Raw genomic sequence first — 26,035 nt, 5'->3', positions numbered from 1 at the left:
AATGGATAATTTGAATTTTTTTTGCCATCTGTGACCATTGGAGAGATTTCTCTTCACTTCCTGTCCTATTGCCAAAACAGGAAGTGAGAGGAAATCCTTGCAAACTAAGTGAATCCCTTGGGGACCTCCAGGTCACCAGAACTAGTGCCCCCATTGGCAGGATTTCCCTTCTATTACTTTTCTGGGGACAACCCAAAATTTAGGATTTTCTTTTACTTTCACTTTCAATGATAATGGTAAACAGGGCAAATAGGGAGAATCTCCTTAATGTGGGCACAGACAGCAATAAAAACCTAATAGGTGTTCTAATCCCTGGTTACTCTGTCCAAAACTGAAAAAGAAAGTTTTGCCTTTAGTTATACTTTAACTGTAGTAGTATAATGGCTACTGTTGGATGCAGACAGCATGAAGAGTTCCAATTATAACTGAATACTGATTAGTATTAATTAACTTAATAACACCATAGCTGCATTCTGCCGCAGAGCCCAGCTTGACTGCTGTTCTTTATTCGGAATAAGATGTAGACGTCAGACTCCTGTGTCTACATTTTCTGTACCACACTGTTTTATTTCTTTAATTAATGATTTTCTCAAAGGTACAATTAATGATTTGAGTAATACACACTCATGAATATCGGCTTTATTTAAAATGTAAACAGCAACCCCACTCACATTCTTGCAGCAGACAGAAGTAAGCTAGGCACGTAGTAAAAGTAGTCATGGAACTAAGGGCTCTTTCGCACTGATGCCTTTTTACTAAACACGCAAGAAAAACATAATAAAAATATTTCCCTTCACCGTAGGTTCACACTTATGCATTTTCCAGTTTGCAGAAATGCGCTATAGTCAGGGCTGGTGCTAGACTATTTTGCAACCTAGGCAAGACCAGCTACTCGCTACTCGCTACCCCCCCCCCCCATAAAAAAATAAAATAAGAAAATAAATTAAAAAAAAAAAAAAACAACGTAGAAAATATTGAATCAACAAAACATGAAACTGCAAGATTTATCTTAATTTGCAAAAAAAGTGCCTTAAGATGCCACTAAGACCAATATTAAAGACAAGATATATATTAACCAAATATAAATTACCTGTATTAACCAATCAGACAAAAAAAAAAAAAAAAGAAAAGAGTGATCCACCGTGATCAGTAGCCGACTTGCAGTAAGGGACTGAGTCTGAGAGGAACACTGGAAGGAGCAGCAGCTCGGCTGCTAAACTGGCCCCAGACACCCGGCATCTTCCTCTGTCCTTTCTTCCTCCCACTCTGCCGCCCCTCCCCTCAGCTGAAGGATCATTCATGATGTGGCGGCGTCCCACACGATCAATTAGCATCCGCTCCCCTCACCCTGACTATTGTCTGCCCCCTCCTTCTGTCATCTCCATCCTCCTAGGCCCGACTCACCTCTGATGGCTCCTGCCAGTTGCAGAGTCCAGGCTGCAGCTCTCAGCGAGAGCAGAACGGAAGTGCCATCAGAGGACAGACTGCATCTTCAAAGACTGTCATCAGACAACGGAGTGGAGGGTGCACTTTACCCCCTTCTTGTTTGTTGAACTTTTCCTATACATGCTGGGAGGATACTACTGCTGGCAGAGCTTTATTTAAAGAGGAAGACACCATCCTTTCACTGTCTATTATTGGGTCACTTTGCGTGGATAAACTTTCACCTCTTTGAATTACAAATATCTTCACGTTAAGGTTTAGTGTTACACTTTACAGTTTAAAGGGCCCCACCACCAGAAGATTTTGTAAAAATGGTCAATGACTTGATAGGATCTATTTGACTAGTTAGGCCCCATTGGTTAGCCCCACCCTTCTCACTCTGGTTTGGATATTTGTTGTATTGATTGTTATTATATACTGCTTGCAGTGTCATTCTTCACTTGCCCAGTGCATTTCAGGCAAGGCTATTCACTGGTGGTAAAGAGAATGAACATCAACCCTATTCACCTTGATTTGTAACTGAACTGTCCTTACTATTGTCAAACCTTTCAACCACCTCCTTTCCTCAAGATTATTGCTGCTTTTAATAAATCTAATTTATTGCCAATAAATGTGTGTTAGTTTATTGCCTGGTCCAGTTATGGAGTGGGTCACCACAGGAAATGGAAGGAGAATACCTGCAGCTCCTGTAGGTGTAGAGCTACATCACTTTGAAAAAGGCTTCCACCAAAAAAATCCGCCTCAAAATACATACACCAACATTTGTTTGCATCTATAACTTTTGATCTGGACATCAAAACATATGAATCCCAGAAGAGATGATCAGCCAGGACTGATTCCCTTTTGCCAAAAGCTTTTGTTCCCTAAGATAAAGATGACAATGGGTTTTTTTGCTTAGTGCACAGATATGGACACCTATGAAAAACAAGATATCTATCTATAGGCAGATTGTTTAAAAATGATCACTAAGTGATTGGATTGTGCATGCTGGTTGTGAAAGTCACCTAAATGTCTCTGGACTGTTTTACCCTAACCTCTAGGTTGGAAAACCTCCTGTCTGTCACCTGTCTAAGAACGTCATATAATGTGCACGCTACTTTTATAATGGCAACTTTGGGAATTCCAGGTAAAACTCTGGACACGAACTTGAGGAAAACAAGCTTTATTAACCAGCTGGTGACCTAGCCAGACTAACGTCGCAAAGCTAAGTGCCTTGAAAAAGCATCTTACAGGGTATACATATCAGCAATTGCGTCACAATGCATATATTTCCTCTTTCACTCTCTGTATATTTAAAAGACTTTCTAAACAGTGCAGGATATGGCATTGCTAGATAAACTTATCTTCAGCTGAAAATAAGGGTACCAGCTACAGACTGGAATACATTATTCCACAGGAAATAAGGGAGGGGGAAGTGAGCTGATGACATTGTGTTGCAAACAAATGCTGTTAGAAATGGTAAAGTTTAAAGGGGAACTCTGCAATATTTGGGTGCTGCCACACTATAAGTATATGCACTGAAACAGTTTATTGCATACTGTGCTAAAATGATGGTACCCTCTTCCAAACTCTTGTATCCAAATCCTCTCATTCCTACCAAAATGGGATAAAAACTGTCCTTTCTATATGACCAGCACTATAGACTGGAGCAACACGTTACATTGATGTTAGGGTACATTTACACCATATGCAGTGGGACTGTGTTGGGTGTCTAGTCCAGCACAGTCTAACAGCATGACAAGGCAAAATGTCTTGCCTCCTTGCCTGCGCGTTTCACACCACTGCGTTGCTATGCACTATACATACACCATACTGTATGCATTACTTTTTTTTAGTGCAGTCCAAGGCAATCCTTTGAGACAATTGAACTTTATGAGATGGCTATGTGACATCTCAATAAAGTTTGTAAGTAAAAAAAAAAAAAAAAAAAAGGTTTTCCCATTTTCGCTGTTAGCATTTTGTATCTGAAGTTTGAAGGACACGGTACATATTTCCCCACGTATTTAGTCACTACATCCTTCCATTTCTAGATGTCTATCGCTTTATATTCACATGTTTTGGCTTCTATAAATTGTTTTGTAAATATGCTCTGGTGTAATACCTGTATAAAAAATTATGGAATAAAAACAATTATAACACACGACACAAATTTGCTTGCTTTTCAGTAAGCTGGCATGGCTGGACGATCACATGGAGTAGACAAGGATTTTAAAACAGTATGAGTATTCTTTTTTTGAACAGCAGAGAACTCTGTGGTCTTGTAATGGAAGGGAACAGCATTGCCTGCCTCCTCACATACAACTGCCTGATCTTGTTATTATTCACTTGTCCTTAGTAAGCTGTGTCCAGAGCAGACTTCCCCTAAAGCAAACTATACACATGAAATCTAGATCCCAATCTTGCTTATGTCTGTTGCACAAGCAGACCCCATTGGCTGATCACTCTCTTGGGAGAAGGTGATCCATCAGGATTCACCAGACAATTTAAAAGTTCTGGTCTTAACTACTTGCCGACCGCAGATAGCCGAATGACGGCTGCACTGCGGCTGGCCAGTTCTGGGTGGACGTCATATGACGTCCACCCAGAACGCGCTCTCCTGCGCGCCCCCCGGGGGCACGCACCCGGCGATCTCCATGATCGCTGTGTCCTACGGACACAGCTGATCACATGACATGGTAAAAGGCCAATCACAGCAGCCTTTTACCACGTGATCAGCCGTGTCCAATGACATGCTGATCACCGGGAAATGCAAATGCCGGTTCTCGGCTGCACTTTCCTCACGCTGTCAGATCGTGAGGAAAGTACTGCCGAAAACCGGCAGTTGTCAGAGCAGGGATCAGCACCGATCATCAGGGTCACTGATCATCAGTGCCCTGATTATCGGTGCCCAGCAGTGCCACACACAAGTTCCGACCACCTGTGCCCAGCAGTGCGCCCACCTGTGCCCAGCAGTGCGCCCACCTGTGCCCAGCAGTGCGCCCACCTGTGCCACCCAGCAGTGTCACCACCTGTGCCCAGAAGTGCCACCTACCTGTGCCGAGTAGTGCCACCCACCTGTGCCCACCAGTGCCCATCAGTGCAGCCCAGCAGTGCTGCCAGTCAGTGCCCAGCGGTTGTGCCAGTCAGTGCCCAGCAGTGCCGCCAGTCAGTGCCACCTATCAGTGCTGTCTATCAGTACCCATTATCAGTGTCGCCTATCAGTGCCGCATATCAGTGCCACCTATCCGTGACACCTCATTAGTGCTGCCTATCCGTGCTGCCTATCCGTGCTACCTCATTAGTGCTGCCTATCAGTGCCCTTCAGTGCTGCCTATCAGTGCCCATCAGTGCTGCCTCATCAATGCACATCAGAGAAGGAGAAAAATTACCTGTTTGAAAAATTTTATAATAGAAACAAAGAAACTTTTTTTTTTTTCAAATTTTTTTGCATTTTTTTTGCTTATAGCACAAAAAGTAAAGTGCCCAGCAGCGATTAAATACCACCAAAAGAAAGCTCTATTAGTGAGAAAAAAAATGATAAAAAATTTCATATGGGTACAATCTTGCATGACCGCGCAATTGTCATCTAAAGTGCGACAGCACTGAAAGCTGAAAATTGGCCTGGTAAATAAGGGGGTATAAGTGCCCGGTAGGCAAGTGGTTAAAGCTATTGTTGACTTAAAGATAAGCTTTTATGAGAAGGGAAGAATCTACAGCTTGCTCATCAACATGCAAGTTTATGCTGGTATCTTGCCAAAAAAAAAAAAAAAAAAAAGCATATCCCGAAAGGCTGGATGATGTCTGCAGGGCTTACTGTCATCTGAACTCTGTAGCCTGATGTAGTATTTGTGATCTCACTAACCGCAGACCTTGACAGAATGAGTCCAGTGACTCACAGACAAAAGAGGCTATTTAAAGGATTAGTTCAGCTTTACCAAAAAATCTGCCTATGCAGGTAAGTGGTTTAGATACAAACAAGCTGTGCAGCTTTGACCAAATTTAAATAATGCCTTTGCTATAGATGTAGGCCATTTACATATCTCCCGAAGCCAGGCTGAAAAACTTCCAGAGGTGGCATCATCCAATCCTGCTTTGTTGCTAGGAGGTTACTGAGGCACCTCCAGCCAGTTTGAACCCCCTTGCACTTTCTCTCCCATTGCAGTAGCTCTGAGCTCAGTGATGCTGCAATAGATGGTGGACCACACATGTACGGGGGGTTTGAGAGCTCGTTCCTGTGATAGTGGGGGTGCGCAGTAAGGTCTAGGAGTGACCTAGAAACATCCTAGCAACAAGAAAGGACAAGATGATGCCATCTGAATGTGTTTTTTGGCCAAGCTTCGAGAGGTATGTAAACAGCCTACACCTATAGTGAGCGCATTAGCAAACTTTAGTCACAGCTGCGCAGTTTGGTTTTTCATCTACAGGCTCCCCTTACCTGCATAGGCAATATTTTTGGCAAAGATGAATTAACCCTTTAAAGCAGGGGTGTAAAACTGGCGGCCCTTCAGCTGTTGCGAAACTACAAGTCTCATCATGCCTCTGCCTTTGGGAGTCATGCTTGTACAGTTGCAAGAAAAAGTATGTGAACCCTTTGGGATTACGTGGAGTTTTGCATGAATTGGGCATAAAATGTGCTCTGAACGTCATCTAAGTCACAACAATAGAAGAACACAGTCTGCTGAACATAATACTACACAAACATTAGATGTTGCCATGGTTTAATTGCACATAACATGTAAACATTCACAGTGCAGGGAGGAAAAAGTATGTGAAGCCCTAGTTTAATGACTTCTCCCAGAGCTAATTGGAGCCAGGAGTGAGCCAACCTTGACTCCAATCAGTGTGATGATATTGGATATGTTGCTGACAGCTGTCCTGCCCTTAAAAAACACACACCGGTTTTGGGTTTACTGGTTTCAAGAAGCACTGTCTGATGTGAACCATGTCTCGCAGAAAAGAGCTCTCAGAAGACCTACGATCAAGAATTGTTGACTTGCATGAAGCTGGAAAGGGTTACAAAAGTATCTCCAAAAGCCTTGATGTTCATGTGTCCACAATAAGACAGACTGTCTACAAATGGAGAAAGTTTAGCACTGTTGCTACTCTCCCTAGGCTTGGTCGTCCTGTAAAAATGACTGCAAGAGCACAGCGCAGAATGCTGCATGAGGTAAAGAAGAATCCCAGAGTGTCAGCTAAAGACCTACAGAAATCTCTGGCACATGCTAACATTTTTGTTGACACATCTACAATAAGGAAAACATTAAACAAGAATGGAGTACATTCGGAGGACACCACGGAGGAAGCCATTGTTGTCCAAAAAGAATATTGCAGCACGTTTGAAGTTTGCAAAAGAGCACCTGGATGTTCCACAGCACTACTGGCAAAATATACTGTGGACAGATGAAACCAAGATTGAGTTGTTTGGGAAGAACACACAACACTATGTGTGGAGAAAAAAAGGCACAGCACACCAACATCAAAACCTCATCCCCACTGTAAAACATGGTGGAGGGAGCATCATGGTTTGCGGCTGCTTTGCTGCCTCAGGGCCTGGACGGATTGTTGTCATTGATGGGAAAATGAATTCCAGAGTTTATCAAGACATTTTGCAGGAAAACGTACGACCATCTGTCCGCCAACTGAAGCTCCGCAGAGGATGGGTGATGCAACAGGACAATGACCCAAAGCATACAAGTAATTCAACAAAACAATGGCTGCAACAGCACAGAATATGCCTTCTGGAGTGGCCCAGTCAGAGTCCTGACCTCAACCCAATTGAAATGCTGTGGCATGACCTTAAGAGAGCGATTCACACCAGACATCCCAAGAATATTGCTACACTGAAACAGTTTTGTGAAGAGGAGTGGTCCAAAATTACTCCAGATCTTTGTGCAGGTCTGATCTGCAACTACAGGAAACGTTTGGTTGAGGTTATTGCTGCCAAAGGAGGGTCAACCAGTTATTAAGTCCAAAGGTTCACATACTTTTTCCTCCCTGCACTGTGAATGTTTACATGTTATGTGCAATTAAACCATGGCAACATCTAATGTTTGTGTAGTATTATGTTCAGCAGATTGTGTTCTTCTATTGTTGTGACTTAGATGACATTCAGAGCACATTTTATGCCCAATTCATGCAAAACTCCATGTAATCCCAAGGGGTTCACATACTTTTTCTTGCAACTGTAACTGTCAATCTTGCAATGCCTCATGGGACTTGTAGTTTGGCAACAGCTGGAGGGCCGCCAGTTTGACACCCGTGCTTTAAAGTAAAAATAAACCCAATCACTAAGGGCCCATTATGCTTTTTGAATGCAAAAATCATTTTGAATTTATGCGGTTTTGAAGCCAAAGGCTTGCCACACCAAATATTGATTTGATTTATTTTCCTGCCATAAAAGGTCCTTGATCAGGTGCTTCTTGTTATAGAGTATATATAATGCTATGTCCCTGTCTCACCATTGAGCTCCTGCGCTGCCACATGGGCTTCTGATGGCAATTATAAGCAGCCATTTTATCTTTTATTATCTATCACTAGCAGAAAACCTGCCCTGAGAAATGTAAATGCATGCAAGAAAGCATTCAAAGAGGCTGCAAGAAATCAGCAGTACTGAGAAGCAACAAAGTTTAAAAAAAATTAAAGCGGTATTTTATTTTATTTAAAAAGGAATAAACGTTTTTCACATAATGTTTTAGCTAATGAAATGTCATTTAGTAACCTTATTTTAAACATTGATTTTTAAAACACAAGCAGGGAAAAAAAAACATTAGCATGAAACCGTGGCAATTTAAGAAAGCTGATTGTATCTCCCTAAAACAGAGACAGTAATCTAAATAAACTCAGTCCTCACCGTTAAAAACCTCTTTATTAAAAAAAAACAAACAATATTCCCTAAGTAAAAGCTACACAAAAGTTCACATTTTATTTACAGGGTCCTTGGTTAGGACACACCTTAGACTTTATGGATTACTATGAACGTTGTTGGGTAGTGATGCAACAAAATGAATATTCTGGTGCCGAAACCAAAACTGAAAATTCAAAATGCACGTGGCAAAAAAAACAAAAAAACAAAACCGAAATACGCAGTTTTTAAAAATGAATATATATTTTTTGAAAAAAAATACACTTTGATTAAAAAAACAATATATACCCCAATTGTTTTGTAAAGTATGTAAGAGGATGTTACAGCGAGTAAATAGATACCCAACATGTCACGCTTTAAAATTGCGCACACTCGTGGAATGGCATGAAACTGCGGTACTTAAAAATCTCCATGGATGATGCTTTAAAAATTTCTACAGGTTAGCAGTGTAAAGTTACAGAGGAGGTCTAGTGCAAGAATTATTGCTCTTGCTCCGACGTTCATGGCCATACCTCATGTGTGTGGTTTGAACACCATTTACATATGTGGGCATGGCCTACGTATGCGTTCATCACTATGTGCGCATGGGGGGACAGGGGCATTTTAAACTTTAAAAAAAAAATTAATGCATGCATCCCTTGTGATAGGAATAATTAGTGACAGGTCCTCTTTATGGAGAGATATGGTGTCAATAAGACCCCACATCTCTCCTCTGCAATGTAAAGCATTAGATCAAAAAAAGCATTGATCTAGTGCTTAAAAAAAAAAAAAAATGGCCGGAACTGGAAGTAAGTGACATCGTTCCGGTCCTCCAAGGGCATAGAGGTATGTGGCAGCCATCTTTCCTTCACCCATCTCTATGGCCAGTGTCGGGATTGATGATTTCTCAGGTAGGGCTGAACTACCGAGCAGCGGCCGGGCGACGGTGGACAGGAGAGGTGGGCAGATGGGAGGGGCGGGGTTTTTTCAGCACCTGTATCTGTGCTTTTTTTTCATTTCGGCCTACAGCGAAAAGGGGAAACGTTTCGGCCACCGGAATTTCGGTGCATCCCTACTGTTGTGTATAAGGAGTGACTTTTCTCTACTTCAAACAGACCATGATACTTGACTTGTCTACAGCTGATAAGATTGCTGCTCCCGTACTAAGAGATAGAGTTTCATACAACCCTTCGCTGAGGGACACAGCTCCTTCCACATTTCTGAGCTTTCAATGGTGAGCAGATCCTGTAAATGAATCACAAATTATTACTATACAACTGCATCAGCAACACAGTATGACTACAATCTCTTTAAACCTTTTCAGACAAAGTGATCTGCACTAGTAAAAAGTCCATTAATATTCACACAAAAAAAAAACCAAACAAACATACATACACACTGCTCAAAAAAATTAAAGGAATATATATATATATATATATATATATATATATATATATATATATATATATATATATATATATATCTCATGTGATATAAAATTGTGGTAAATATTTTTGGTTCTTTTGACACCAGCTTGTTATTGTTAAAATAATGTTATTTCACATAATAATTTATATATGTTGTGTGGTTGGAGTCATGGAAGATATGTTATTACATACAGTATTTCTATTCTTTTTTTGTTGAACATAAATAGTTCTAAAATGGTTGTCTCTTGGAATGTACAAAGGATGGGGGTGCCACGAAATGGAATGCAATTTCAACTTTTCTAAACAATACTAGCTTGGTAACATTTGTTTGCAAGAAACATGTTATCGTAGATACAGTTGGGTATCTATAATGGTCTAATTACACTCAGGGTATATATTCTTGCTATTCGTCATATACATGTGCTGTTTGTATACTTATACACAGGCTGGTTCAAAGAAAAAAAAAAATATGTGTTGCATTTGTTGCAGCAGCTTAAAATGGTTGTAAAAGCTCAAGGTTTTTCACATTTATGCATTCTATGCACGAAGGTACAAAACCTTCTGTGTGCAGCAGCCCCCCCAATACTTACCTGAGCCCCATCTCAATCAGCCATGTGCACGATAGCAGCAGCTCTCTGGGGATTCTTTCTCAATGACTGAGACATCAGCGGGAGCCATGTGCTACTGTCAATAACAACCAGTGAGCCAAAGGAGGAGAGAGTGGGGCCAAGCTTCGCTCCGTGTGAATGGACATGCCAAGCCTGCTCAGGTGCCCCCATAGTAAGTTGTTTGCTATGGGGGTACTCTGCAGGAGGGAGGGGCCAGGAGCGCCCGCAGGGGACCCAAGAAGGGACATATCAGGACTGCTTTGTGCAAAACCACTGCAGACAGCAGGTAAATATGACATATTTGTTATTTGAGAAAAAAAATATCTGCCTTTAATATCAGCGGCCATCTGCATACATAGGAGCCATGGAAAATAAAATGGGCATAGTAGTCCTTTCTACTTCTTATATAGTAGATACATTCTATTGACTCCATATCAATTTATATGTCTGTAAAACAGAGATGAACAACTATTTAGAGCATATAACCTTGACAGTTTTGGGCTTGGGAGATTAATGACTTTCCATTTACTTTGGAAGAGCTGTAAAAGAAAATCCTGGAAATGCTTCCTAATAAGGCCCTGGGGGTTGGGAAGGGGGAGAAGATGGTTTCCCAGCAGACGTAAACAAGACTTATAAATAAATTCTCTTGTCATTATTAGGTATTATTTAAGCCTAAATTCAGCCAGAATAAAAAAAAATAAAAAATCAGCACAATGGACATAAGTTACAATCAATGGATGTGTCCCATGTGCTGATGCCTTTTCTGTTCAGTCAAATCCTCCTCCAACCATGCCCCCCCCCCCATCCACTGCAAACTTCCAGTGTGGCAGGTGTTATTAGAACTGTGGTAGCAGTCACAGACGCATTAAGAGTGCCTGGCTATGCCAGCCCTTTCAGACCAGCTTCTCCATTCATAGAATCCGTACTGCAGCTTCTGTTTATGGAAAAGGATCCATGGATGAAGGACAAGCGGATAATTGAAAGGTCCATGGATATATTATATAGATGCGCATGTGCAACATATTGCGGGCCAAGGTAAGAAGATCCACCCTCTATCAGTTGCTATGTGTATGAGCTGGAGAAATAGATCTATTAGAGGTGTTGGAGAAGGGAGTTTTCTATTTTCCAAGTGTTTCCCTTATTTTCCAGTTGTTGAATACAATTTAAAGATTGATTGATAGGAGTAACAGGGATTTCTGTTCTGGACCTATCTGTGGTAACTATATGCAAAGGGAGCTAATTGGAGCCAGGAGTGAGCCAACCTTGACTCCAATCAGTGTGTTGATATTGGATGTGTTGCTGACAGCTGCCCTGCCCTTAAAAAAATCACACACCTGTTTTGGGTTTACTGGTTTCAAGAAGCACGGTCTGATGTGAACCATGCCTTGCAGAAAAGAGCTCTCAGAAGACCTACGATCAAGAATTGTTGACTTGCATGAAGCTGGAAAGGGTTACAAAAGTATCTCCAAAAGCCTTGATGTTCATGTGTCCACGGTAAGACAGACTGTCTACAAATTGCATGTTATGTGCAATTAAACCATGGCAAAATCTAATGTTTGTGTAGTATTATGTTCAGCAGACTGTGTTCTTCTATTGTTGGGACTTGGATGACGTTCAGAGCACATTTTATGCCCAATTCATGCAAACTCCATGTAATCCCAAGGGGTTCACATACTTTTTCTTGCAACTGTACAATTGAGTCATGCAATAAGCTCCCAGGAGAGCATGACACCTCAGTAATATAGCATGTTGATTTGTCTAAGCGTACAAAGGGTATTATTTCTTCTGTATACAACGTACTAGAACATGCCAAACTGAGCCCCCCCAAGATGTATAAGCATTATGTGTCAGCAAAAGTTTCTCCCCCACCCCTAAAAAAATCAAGCACTAATCTGAATTCTTACCCCTTAAGCATAAAATTCTCTTGGAAAATCAAAAATATCCCTTCCTCCCAGGGTTTCAAATCCCTGGGGGGGAGGGGAGAGAGAAAGAGAGAGAGAGAAAGAAACTCCAAATTCTACTTTGAGAACAGGAGACAATGGTGAAAATAGCTGCACAATATGTGACCCTTCCCCCATCCCCCTCTATATTACCCCTTCCCCTCCTCCTGAGAGAGAGAGAGAGAGAGAGAGAGAGGGAGGGGGGGAGAGAGAAAAAAAGAGAAAGGGCCGCACATTTGCGTGCACTCGGCGTAAACAGGTTAAGCAACTATTATTTGAATGAGACTTATTGATACATTAGATCAGTGGTTCTTAACCTGGGTTTGATCGAACCCCAGGGCTTCGGTGAGTCAGTCTCACGGGTTCGGCGGAGGTGAAGACCCACACCCGACTCATATGATTCGTGCAGTAAATATTCATTATTATGTTTTTGTGTGAAAATCATGTTTTAATGGTTTTGTTCTTCGTTCTTAACGGTTTTGTTCATTTTGTGCACCTATGTATAAATATATACCTAAATATATACCTATATTTTGAATTTTAAAAATCATATTTTATTTTTCCAATTAAGAAGGGTTCGGTGAATGCGCATATGAAACTGGTGGGGTTCAGTACCTCCAACAAGGTTAAGAACCACTGCATTAGATATTAGTTGTATTTTCTGGTGTTGTTCATTTATTTATCTTTTGCACTTTTACTTATGGCAAACTGTTTAGTTATCTTGATTCACATTTTTGGCAGCAAGGTCTATATACACACACATTTATAACATTCACCCCTTTGGACCGAAGGTGTACACGAATTTGAATCTCCAGTCTGATCTGGTTTGTGAAAAAAAAAATGGAAGGGGATCTGTCCCCCTCTGTCTAGATGTAAATGGACAGTGGAGTCTGTTTACACCTGGCCACCCATACAGCAAAGTTGACTGTATCCAGAGTAGACACAGACAAACTGAGCAGACACAGACTAGTCACCTGCCGATCTGTTCTGATCAGCAGTGGGACAAGGTATAAATCCCCTGCTATGAAAATTGGAGCCCGCCCCGTGTTAAAGGGGCCTTATGTGAACGCTATCTCAGCTGCAAAGAGGCCATATCATCAAAATGCCACTTGCATGTTGTAAGGGTTTAACTTGTAAAACCCAAAAAAAGGCATCTGGGGAAGAAAAATAAACCTGACTGGTTGCAGCAACACATTTTTTTCTATGAATACTGCTATAAATTACACATTTTAGGCACACTGACACATGGTGTGTTTTTGTTCTTTTAAAAAGAAACATTATACATTGTATCAATAATTGCTGCATCCTTACCGCTCGGTCTAGAAAAATAATATCTGTAGATTCCTGTGCCTCTGGTCCTCCCTGTAAGTATCTTTCTTTCACCTCTTCTGAGGTCAGACTGCATCTGAGAAGTGACATTTCATGTCAGTTGAGAAGAATAAGTGATAGCTGAAATCACAATGGACTATCCATGATGTGCTTACCTTACATAGAATTCTGCACTTGGTCGCCCTGCACTTGTATGGTTACGGGCAATGCCAAGTAGAAGAGGTTCACTTAATGTAGATAAAGGTAAATTAACCTAATAAAAAGAATATTTTTAATAGATTATACAAAATAAAACATTTATTCTGTTACATATTAACATGTTCATTGTTATATCCATCTACTACAGCAATTCACCGATTTCTGGGTGTCAGGAGTTGACATCTTGTGGCCATAGTGAGTACTACAGCTACGATTGTGACTGTAAGGCTCTGTTCACATACAGGTGTTTTGAGTCAAGGGCGGAATTGCCATGATTCTGCCCACAATTTCAAAACACGCTGTTAAAATGGGAAATTGCACATCAGTGTGTTCAGGTGCCATTAATTTCAATGGCACCTAAAAACGTGGGGCGATTCTGCCGCGATTGTCACGATGCAATCGTACAAACCAAATCTTGCGACGTGTGCAGCCATGTGTCAGACAATGTGCGATTTGTCGCGCGACAATCGTCCCTTGTTTTTAGGTGCCATTAAAATGAATAGTATCTGAACTTAATGTGCAATTTTACATTTTAACAGCGCATGGGCAGAAACGCGGCAATTCCTCCCATGATTCAAAACGCCTATACAGTGGGGCAAAAAAGTATTTAGTCAGCCACCAATTGTGCAAGTTCTCCCACTTAAAAAGATGAGAGAGGCCTGTAATTGGCATCATAGGTAGACCTCAACTATGAGAGACAAAATGAGAAAAAAAAATCCAGACAATCACATTGGCTGATTTGGAAAGAATTTATTTGCAAATTATGGTGGAAAATAAGTATTTGGTCACCTACAAACAAGCAAGATTTCTGGTTCTCACAGACCTGTACCTTATTCTTTAAGAGGCTCCTCTGTCCTGCACTCATTACCTGTATCAATGGCACCTGTTTGAACTTGTTATCAGTATAAAAGACACCTGTCCACAACCTCAAACAGTCACACTCCAAACTCCACTATGGTGAAGACCAAAGAGCTGTCAATGGACACCAGAAACAAAATTGTAGACCTGCACCAGGCTGGGAAGACTGAATCTGCAATAGGCAAGCAGCTTGGTGTGAACAAATCAACTGTGGGAGCAATAATTAGAAAATGGAAGACATACAAGACCACTGATAATCTCCCTCGATCTGTGGCTCCACGCAAGATCTCACCCCGTGGGGTCAAAATGATCACAAGATTGGGGAGCAAAATTCCCAGGACCACACGGGGAGACCTAGTGAATGACCTGCAGAGAGTTGGGACCAACTTAACAAAGGCTACCATCAGTAACACACTACGCCGCCAGGGACTCAGATCCTGCAGTGCCAGACGTGTCCCCCTGCTTAAGCCAGAACAGGTCCAGGCCCGTCTGAAGTTTGCTAGAGAGCATTTGGATGATCCAGAAGAGGATTGGGAGAATGTCATATGGTCATATGAAACCAAAATAGAACTGTTTGGTAGAAACACAACTCGTCATGTTTCTGAGAATGCCGAGTTGCATCCAAAGAACACCATACCTACTGTGAAGCATGGGGGTGGCAACATCATGCTTTGGGGCTGTTTCTCCGCAAAAGGACCAGGACGACTGATCCATGTACAGGACAGAATGAATGGGGCCATGTATCGTGAGATTTTGAGCGCAAACCTCCTTCCATCAGCAAGGGCATTGAAGATGAAACGTGGCTGGGTCTTCCAACATGACAATGATCCCAAACATACCGCCCGGGCAACGAAGGAGTAGCTTCGTAAGAAGCATTTCAAGGTCCTGGAGTGGCCTAGCCAGTCTCTAGATCTCAACCCCATAGAAAACCTTTGGAGGGAGTTGAAAGTCCGTGTTGCCCAGCGACAGCCCCAAAACATCACTGCTCTAGAGGAGATCTGCATGGAGGAATGGGCCAACATACCAGCAACAGTGTGTGCCAACCTTGTGAAGACTTACAGGAAACGTCTGACCTCTGTCATTGCCAACAAAGGATATATAACAAAGTATTGAGATGAACTTTTGATATTGACCAAATACTTATTTTCCACCATAATTTGCAAATAAATTCTTTCCAAATCAGCCAATGTGATTGTCTGGATTTTTTTTCTCATTTTGTCTTTCATAGTTGAGGTCTACCTATGATGCCAATTACAGGCCTCTCTCATCTTTTTAAGTGGGAGAACTTGCACAATTGGTGGCTGACTAAATACTTTTTTGCCCCACTGTATGTGAACAGAGCCTAGAAGCAAATCTCACAGGGTATGTTTATTAACTGTAGTGAGTACAAACAGTTCAAAGAAAAGATGTGCAAGATTATGAGAAGTTTACAAACCTAGAACACCAGCAGAGCAAAGCTGATAAGGAAATACACTGCTCAAAAAAATTTAAGTGTTTCTTTTATCAGAGTATAGCATCAAGCCAGTTAAACTCCTGGGATATTGATCTGGTCAGTTAAGTAGCAGAGGGGGTTGTTAATCAGTTTCAGCTACTTTGGTGTTAATGAAATTAACAACAGGTACACTAGATGGGAAACAATGAGACAACCCCCAAAACAGGTTTTACAGGTGGGAGGCCACTGACATTTTTGTTCCCTACTCATCTTTTCTGACTGTATTTCACTAGTTTTGCATGTGGCTAGGGTCAGTGTCACTACTAGTAGCATGAGGACTGACATCTAGACTACAGAGGTTGTACAGACAGTACAACTCCTCCAGGATGGCACATCAATACATGCCATTGCCAGAAGGTTTGCGGTGTCTCCCAGCACAGTCTCAAGAGCATGGAGGAGTTTCCAGGAGACAGGCAGTTACTTTAGGAGAGGTGGACAGGGCTGTAGAAGGTCCTTAACCCATCAGCAGGACTGGGATCTGCTCCTTGCGCAAGGAGGAACAGGATGAGCACTGCCAGAGCCCTACAAAATGACCTCCAGCAGGCCACTGGTGTGAATGTCTCTGATGCCATACCAGCATCCTAATCACCGCCATAACCGACACCAGAATCCTGATCACTGCCATACTCCATATCAGTGTCTGGCATTTTATAACAAAAACTAAAAGGGAAAAAATATGTTTTCAAAATGTATTCATTTTTTCATTTATAGAGCAAAAATAATAAAACCTAGTGGTGATTAAATACCACCGAAAGAAAGTCTGTCTCAAAAAATTATACAAATTTCATATGGGTACAGTGTTGCATGACTGAGTAATTGTCACTCAAACCATGACAGCGCTAAAAGCTGAAAATTGGCCTGGACTGAAAGGGGGTGAAAGTGTTCAGAATTGAAGTGGTCAATTTAGGATTAACAGCAGAAGACTGCGACTCCTCAGGGGTAAACTCATAAGTCAAGGATTTGAATGACTCAGAATCAGACAGACAGTCTCTGTGGCTGATGGCTCAAAAGCTGCTAAAGCCACAGATAAATCAGATACAGAATTTGCTGGAGAGTACATTTGTGGTATCTGTGATTCAAGTGAGAAAGCAATTGGTAATTTAGATAATTAAAGTCTTGCATATCTACATAAAACATTAGCTGAAAGAGCAGAGGACCCAACCACATCCAATTGACCTAAAGAGTACTCCAAGAACAAGAGAGAATATAACAGCAGGGGATAGAATGACTCCATGCTGCAGATTTTAGCATCAGTAGGAGCACTGCAAGGAGCCCATGACCCGTAAGTGGAAAGTGAGCACCCGTTACAGTGGGACTCTATCAGCCTCCATTCTATCCATGAACCAGCAAACACAATTGCTCCTGTGCTTGGGGATGGACTCGATGCAGGCTGCAACCACATTAAGAATGTCCTGGAACATGCACACCTTACTGCCCTCAACAGACCGGGGGAATCCAAATATACTGAATGAGGAAAGAACAAAGAAAGGGCGCACAGGCCTAGTGCATTACCATAAATAAATGTTTAATAAGAAATAAAGTAGGTGTTGTACTCACAAACGACAATAAAGTCAAGGCATATCATAAAAGAACAGCTGGGTCAACACCGCGCTGACTAACAGTCCATAATGGGGAATGTAGACATCCAATAGGCTGACGCGTTTCGAGGACTTGCCTCTTCCTCAGAGCCCAGGGCTGTGCGCCCTCTCTTTGTTCTTTCCTCATCCATTTTATCCATACCTATATCCAGAATCAGCCATGTTGCAGCCATGGTGCGGTAGGGAAAAGTACCATATATGCCCAGGGTAACAGGCAAGGCTTCAAGTACTTATGAAACCAGTTGGTAGCAGATGAGGATCAGTTGGCCAGAGGCAACAATAGTTGCTGTAAGCAAGCAGCTTGGAAGGATCAAAAGACTGAAAGGTCCACATGGCTCTTTGCAGCAGGATCAGAAGCAGGGAGATGCTTCCTAGACGCTGAACAGGCATGCAACACTCCACCCAGCGGATGACATCAGCACTCCATACAGTACCATAGTGTTAAACCCTTCAGAGGCAAAATAATGGCAGGAAGGAAAAATGGTAGTAAATAATGGTCCAGTGATGGATGGAAATAAGATAACTCTTGTCCTGACTTTGAAGACTCACTCAGTGAGTATGCTGGTTAGTTTGAGTACCATGAGCTAATACAATTCCTGTGGCTCTAACCCTGGAAAGTGTTTCACAGCTAACTTTCACCAGAATGGAGTCTGGAAAGTGCCTTGAACTGAACCCAGTGCCTAAAGGTCATTTCCAGGCTATCCCTACAACCTCCAGTCCAGCGGAGTCCGGATGTGGTACTATAAAAGCCAGACTGTGGACAACTGCGCTTGAAAACTGCAGAACAGAGGGGAAAACTTCAGCAGCAGTGTAGAGAAAAGAGTCTTGATGGAGAAGGACACTAGCACAAAACTTCTGCAGGTAGCAGTGTAATCCAAAAGTTGGTGAGTCCCTCACCAGACAAAAAAAAAAAAGGAAGAAGGAGTGCAAATATTGTGCAACAAAAAATTTCAACTAGCAATTTTATATTCTAGAGACCTTCTGCTTTCAGAAAATATAGAACGTTTGGGAGTTTTAAGTAATTTTCATGCCTAAAATGCACATTAACCATGTGTTTGCAAAATGTAAAAATTAGTCTAGAAGCTAAAGGGTTTAATATCAACTTCAAACCCAAACTAATTTTATAAAGCTGAAGTTTACTTTTGGCAATCTTTACATTGTTATATTGGTCCAGCTTGGCTCAGTGTAAGTATGTATCATTATATTAAAAAATCACCAGTGCCAAAAACGTGCAATTAAATACTAAATAAATAAAATGCTGCTGCTCATTAGTGTAAACACCAAAAAATAATATAAAACATCAAAAACAGCGCAAATATATAAATATACACTCCAGTGAAAAAATAAATAATGATTAATAAAAAAAATATATAAAAAAATAAAAAATTTGTAAGTCCCAGTCCAAATCAATTAAGTGAAAAATAAACATAAAAAACATATTCATAAAAATCCTTTTTCCAAAAATCTTTTTGACCAGTGTTTCCACCGAGATAGTGATTATACTTTTTAAGAATGTGAGTGGTTTGGAACTTGGAAATTGATTCTGTCCAAGTATTTGCAGTATTACACTATATATTTGTTTTTTTTCCCCTGCAATATTCAAAACTTTTTCTTGTAGCGTGGTGTCTGGTGACCCTGGAGGCTGGCTATATTCCTGTCTGGAGTAGGGGAGATCTAATAATATCTGGTGTTTTGGAGGCTTATTTACTGGGTCTAGGATACCAAAAAAACCTAAAAGGTGTTTTTTCCACCAATATCTGGTGAATGTGGTGTGTTATTTAAAGTTTTTTGGAAAAAGGACCTTTATGAATATGTTTTTTATGTTTATTTTTCACTTTATTGATTTGGAGTGGGACTTACTAATTTTTTTATATATTGTTTATCAATTTTTATTTAATTTTTCACTAGAGTGTATATTTATTTATATATTTGCACTGTTTTTGATGTTTTATAAGTATGTATGTATCATACCTGTGAAATCTCCATGGGAGCTAGAAATCACTGTACTAGGCAACGCTATTAAAGTGATTGCCGCTAGCTTTTGCTTCCCATGCCAAGCAGCTGCCCTGTTGCTTACACAGGAGGTCACTCACTCAGCTTTGGTGCTATTCAGAGAACACTTTGTATTTTCTTAATAAAAGCAATGTATTCGCTGATAGGATGAGATGGAGATTGTTACAGCACCGTGCCACCTCTGCACCTCCTCCAATCAGAGAACGCTTTGCATCCATTGAGAAAATGCTAAGTGCTCCCTGAATGGCTCCTGAGCCAAACAAATTGCCTCCTGCAATCACAATGCAGCAGGGCAGATGCTTCACAAAGGATCCAGAACCCAGTGGAGATCACTGTAACAGCATTGCCTACTACAGTGATTTCCAGCTTTCTTTTTATCCAAAGTCCCTTTTTTCACACCTTCCAGCAGCCTAAAAGGATATGACTGCACCACGATACAATTTGTACGGTTTCTGTAAGTATCTCTTTTCTGGGTAGGTATAATTGTGGCTATTGCGGTTATATCGGCCTCAGCTCCATTGTTTGCTAGTTGATTTCAGGCTTCCACAGGTATGGCATTTATAAACTTTCACTGGGCCAAGTTGGACCATTGTAAAGAAGTAAAGGTTGCCATACCTAAACTTCAGCTTTAAGTTTGGACAGATTTGGGAAGGGTTACTACCTCCTAAGGTATTTTTCTGCACTATATGTCCAAGTTGGGGACTTTGAAAAGCTGTGTTCAGTTGTTTTCCACTCCAATTTTTTTGATGGATGGGTTGAAATCAATAAATGTTTACGGCTGGATGCTGATTAAAAGCAACAACTTTATCAAGTGTATGTGGCAGCACTGCATGTCAATTACCTCATCCCGTATTTCAGCCAGGATAGATGAGAAAAGCTCTCTGATAACCAGTTCAGGCTCCAAAACATCCAAACTAAGTTCTTCCTCAGGAACATTGGGAGCAACAGCCTATTGAGAATGAACAAAAGAAAAACAAACTTAAAAGCCAAACTCAACTTTCAGTTTGTCAGATAAATATAATCAAGGTGCATAAAAAAAAAAGTATTCACAGTTCTGAAAGCAGTCACAGACTGGGTAGAAAAGCCTGTCCCCTGCCAGCATTCTCCAGATCAGTGTTTCTCAACCTTTTTTTCAGTCAAGGCACCCTTTAAAATTATGGACAGTCCCGAGGCACCCTTTAACATTATAGATAGCCTTGAGGCACCCCATTCTAAAACAGGGTGCCTCTAGACTGTCCATAATTTTAAAAGGGCACCCCATTCTAAAATGTGAAAAACATTTCTAATAGTTTTACATAACGCAGCAACATCCACACATGTAGGACACCCAACATTGGAGGGGATTTATTCTTCCAAAGCAAATACACTTTTGCACCCTGGCACTGACTAGTATTCCAATGTTTCTCTTCTCCCTCAGTTTTTCTCCATCACTGAGCTAATGTGACCCAAGGACCGATAGAGAGTGGCAGGGGAGGGTCAAACTAGGATGCTGTGCAGGCAGCTGTTATCCTCATCAACTGATGATGTCATTGGTTGTCAGGACGCCGGCGATTAGAAGGTCATAATGGTGCACAATGAAAACCTGTGGCTTTTGTAACTAAAAGGCAGGCTGATCCACCCGCTGGCTTGTATACAAGTTTTGGGCAATTTTTAGACATTTTTCCAAGGCACCCCTGAAGAAACCTCAAGGCACCCTGGTTGAGAAAGGCTGCTCCAGACAATGATACTTGGTCTGTGTGTGTGTGAAAGAGAGGTATCTCTGCAGAGGTCCGATATACCTTCTGAGAATAGTTAATGGCATAAATAAAGATATGTTGGTGGATCACTGGTTCAGGATTTTGTTAGAGATATATATAAAAAACATCACACACAGACACACACACACTATATTGCCAAAAGTATTAGAACGCTTGCCTTTACACGCACATGAACTTTAACCACCTCCCGCCTGCCATATAAGGAAATGACGGGCGCAAGGTGGTTCTCTCGTTCTGGGAGGATGTCATATGACGTCTTCCCATTCTAACCGCGCATGCGCGGCTCCGGGAGCGCTGCGATTGGCGGTGCGCTGTGTCCCTCGGATACAGCGGATCACCGATCAACAGAAAGAGCCAAAGATTTTGGCTCGGTCATGTGATCATCTGTGTCCAATCACAGCTGATCTCATGTAAATAGGGAAATGCCGGTTATCGGCATTTCTCTCCTCATGAGCTGTCACCATGACAGCTCGAAAGGAGAGGAGAGCCGGTAATCGGCATTTCTTGGAGGGGACATGTACACTGATCATCAGGGCACTGATGATCAGTGTCCCCTGATGATCAGTGTAGGCCTAGCAGTGCCACCTGTCAGTGTCCATCAATGCCAGCTGTCAGTGCTCATCAGTGCCACCTGCCAGTGTCCATCAGTGCCACATCAATGCCAAATATCAGTGCCTACCAGTGCACATCAATGCCACATATCAGTGCTCATTTGAGCTGCCTTTCAGTGTCACCTATCATTGCCACCTATCAATGCCAGTCAGTGCCACCTATCAGTGCTGCCAGTGCCACCTATCAGTGCCAGTCAGTGCCACCTATCAGTGCCAGTCAGTGCCACCTAACAGTGCCATATATGAGTGCTGCCTTTCAGTGCCCATCAGTGATGCCTGTCAATGCCCATCAGTGCCACCTATCACTGCTCATCACTGCAACCCCATATCAGTGAAAGGAGAAAAATCACTTATTTACAAAATTTTAAAACAAAAACTAAGGAAAAACTCTTTTCAAAATTTTCAGTTGTTTTTGGTTTGTTTAGCAAAAAATAAAAAACCCAGAGGTGATTAAATACCACCAAAAGAAAGCTCTGTCTCAAAAAAATGATAAAAATTTCATATGGGTACAGTGTTGCATGACCGTGCAATTGTCAAAGTGCAACAGCACTGAAAGCTTAAAATTGGCCTCGGCAGGAAGGGTGTATAAGTGGTGCCCTGTAGGCAAGTGGTTAACGGCATCCCAGTCTTATACAGGCCATGCATGGGTCGATTTCTGAACCTATTTTCTTTAGAAAATCGGACATTTTGTGCGTTTTGCAATCTGATGGTGCAACCATTGGATTTCGAATTCATTCAACCCGCCAAGCCTTCAATTTCACCTCATGTTGCTACAGAAAATAATTTCCGTGGCCAAGAATTTTCATTCCTTTCCAGGCCACAGCTCACACTATTTTGTTTTTTAATTCCATTTCTCGCACGATTCTCCCATCATTGATTAGACATTTGTTCATTTTTTTTAAAATTTCCAACATGCCTCATCATGCAAATTCCATGGTCGTTCGAAAATCGGCCATTGCTGTGACCTACTAATGGTAAGAAATTCGAATGAATATTCTTTTGAAAATAGTTTCGAAAGAAAATTATTTCGGAATTCGACCCATGTATGGCTGGCTTTACTCCGTAGGGTTCATTATTGAGTTGGCCCCACCCTCTGCAGCTATAGCAGCTTCAACTCTTCTAGGAACGCTGTCCACAAGGTCTAAGAGTGTATCTATGGGAACGTTTGACCATTCTTCCAGAAGCGCATTTGTGAGGTCAGGCACTGATGTCAGACGAGAAGGCCTGGCTCACAGTCTACGCTGTAATTAATCCCAAAGCTGTTCTATTGGGTTGAGGCCAGTCAAGTTCCTCCACCCCAAACTCGCTCATCCATGTCTTTATGAACCTTGCTTTGTTTACTGGTGCTCAGTCATGTTGAAACAGAAAGGGGCCATGCCCAAATTATCCCCACAAAATTGGGAGCATGAAATTGTCCAAAATGTCTTGGTGTGCTGACGCCTTAAGTGTTCCCTTCACTGGAACTAGGGGGCCAAGCCCAACCCCTGAAAAACAACCCCACACCATAACTCCCCCTCCACCAAACTTTACACTTGGCACAATGCACTCAGGCAAGTACCGTTCTCTTGGCAACCGCCAAACCCAGACACGTCCATCGGATTGCCAGACAGAGAAGCATGATTGGTCACTCCAATTAACATGTCTCCACTGCTCTAGAGTCCAGTGGCGGCGTGCTTTACACCACTGCATCCGACGCTTTGCATTGCACTTGGTGATGTAAACCTTGGATGCAGCTGCTTGGCCATGGAAACCCATTCCATGAAGCTCTCTACGCACTGTTGTTGTGTTAATCTGAAGGCCACTTGAAGTTTGGAGGTCTTTAGCTATTGACTCTGCAGACAGTTGACGACTTCTGCGCACTGTGCGCTTCAGCATGTGCTGACCCCGCTGTAGTATATTGTGTGTAATATATATATATTGAAGACATTGAAACACATACTGACAGGCCAGTGATAAAACCACTTTACACACCAAAAGGACACCTTACTATGTTAATGTATGCAGGAGGTAATTACCTTACCTTTGTTGTGTGGGGTTAACCTGTTTTGGGTAAATATATGGAGTGTTAGGGGAAGTTTAAGAACAGGTTAGTTGCAAATAGATTGGGAAAAGTCTTAAAAATATTCATGATGTGCTTGTTTATGGTGAAGAGAGAAGATTTGCCATAAACAAGACAAGTAGTATCTGTTTAACTTTTTAATTAAAAGCTATGCATACAGCTATTCTAAGTCTAGACACATAAGATCAAACATGCTAATAAAAGTGGCCAATCAGACTGCTTGCCATTGTACTGAATGGGGAAAACGTGTATATTAACACAGGACACAGAACACAGGATGAAATACAAAGATAGCAGAGCACATGCAAGGATACGTGGGCAGAGCATAAGGGGGTATACTTGGGATAGAGCACAGGTCAGGATACATGGGACAGAATACAGGTTGCATGGAAGCTACCTAGTTGCATATTATAGATTGGACATATGCTGGATGGTGTAGTATCTCTATGCTTGATATGAGGTATCTTGAATAGGACTTTGAGAGCTGTTGTTCGTTGTAACATTTACAAGTATTCAACTGAATTTCTATCATCTGTAACAAATATCTTTATCCAAATAAATGCATCTCTCTGGAAAAGGACTATTGGTTGCTGCGGGAATAGTACATATATAAATACACACTGGTTATACGTCCTCCATTATTGATATAAGACAACAGATTTGTCTTATGAATTGTTTCTGTGTGGACTTCATTATTTTAAGACAACACCCGCTCTGTCATTTTATGTGGCCTACCACTTTGTGGCTAAGTTTTAGCCACAAACTTAGCCACAAAGTGGTAGGCCACTTGTGGTAGGCCAGTTTGTGGCTAAGTTTTTCCTTTGTGGGAGGTGATAGCAATACCTAAATCCAATGATTTGAAGGGGTGTCCCAATACATTTGGTAATATATGAAAATCGACCAGAGTCCTGATGTACAGTCAGTCTATCTCATTTCTTGAGGCCCTAAAATGCCAGGACAGTACAAATATCCCCCAAATGACCCTTTTTGAAAGTTAGAAAGTCCAAGGTATTTAGTAAAAAGGCATGGCGAGTTTTTTCAAGTTTTTTTTGCACAATTTTTTTTCAAAATAAAGAAATGAAAACAGATTTTTTTTTTTTTACATACTGTCATCAGTGCAGTACGGCATCATCATATAACTGGTGTGGCGGTGAGCATCCAATATTTCTGAATGAAAACTATTCATTCAGTGTTACTATTGTGATTAGCCACAGCTAAATCACATGGTACAGATGGGCTGTGATTGGCCCTGTCTGTACCATGTGATCACCGTGACCAATCACATAGCTCATCACAATATTACACAAAGAATCAGAGCCTTTCATGGTGTACAATTGTCATGTGATCTGCTGTGATTGGCCACAGTGATCACATGGTTTCCTTCTGCTCCCATGTGACAGTGTTGGGCAACTTACAGCTCAGGCACCCAAAGTGGTTTCGGAGGAAGGGGGAGTATTACAAGCATGAACAGAAATACAATGTACAGTGTTTTTTTTTGAGGCTCCCATGGCAATTTGAGATAGTGAAGTAGTGTGATGAAGGGACCTGGAGGCAGCTTATGGAGCCTGCCATGCAATGAACCAGCCACTTTTTCCTAGTATGCCCACAGTACACACTCGTTTTTACGCATTTCTATGTTTATATGCATTTGAAAGAAAACTCCACCAAAATTTTGGGTGGCCATCAGTGTTATGCAGGCACTAAGAAGAACCCATAAGAGAAGTATGACACTATAAGGCTGATTTACTAAAGGATTTGAGAATGTGCACACGAATTGTGTGAATATTTACTTCAGTTGTCCAATCGTGCACATCAAAAAAGGGTTTTCACATTATTGAATAAATTAAAATAAATCTTAAAGTGAAAATAAAGCTTTGTTTTG

At 41.5% G+C, this 26,035-nt stretch overlaps 1 protein-coding gene across 4 annotated transcripts in view; it reads right to left on the bottom strand.

The window, feature by feature from the left end:
- Positions 1-8,047: 8,047 nt before the first annotated feature.
- NUDT22 (nudix hydrolase 22) overlaps positions 8,048-26,035 on the bottom strand; it is a 61,547-nt gene continuing 43,559 nt past the window's right edge. For all 4 annotated transcript variants that reach the window (XM_089652814.1, XM_089652815.1, XM_089652817.1 and 1 more), the window contains exons 3-6: positions 20,568-20,675; positions 13,723-13,820; positions 13,550-13,643; positions 8,048-9,508 (exon numbers count right to left, since the gene is read on the bottom strand). In XM_089652814.1, coding sequence (XP_089508940.1) covers positions 9,398-9,508; positions 13,550-13,643; positions 13,723-13,820; positions 20,568-20,675 — 411 coding nt within the window. In that variant the 3' untranslated portion in view covers positions 8,048-9,397. The remainder of the gene's footprint in view (positions 9,509-13,549; positions 13,644-13,722; positions 13,821-20,567; positions 20,676-26,035) is intronic.

The sequence above is a fragment of the Staurois parvus genome, unplaced genomic scaffold (assembly GCF_062004578.1).
Source record: "Staurois parvus isolate SC_StPar_1 unplaced genomic scaffold, SC_StPar_1.0 ptg000694l, whole genome shotgun sequence".
Lineage (NCBI taxonomy): Eukaryota > Metazoa > Chordata > Amphibia > Anura > Ranidae > Staurois > Staurois parvus.
The sequence above is the reverse complement of the archived record's forward strand: the minus strand, read 5'-3'. Positions and strand labels throughout refer to the sequence as shown.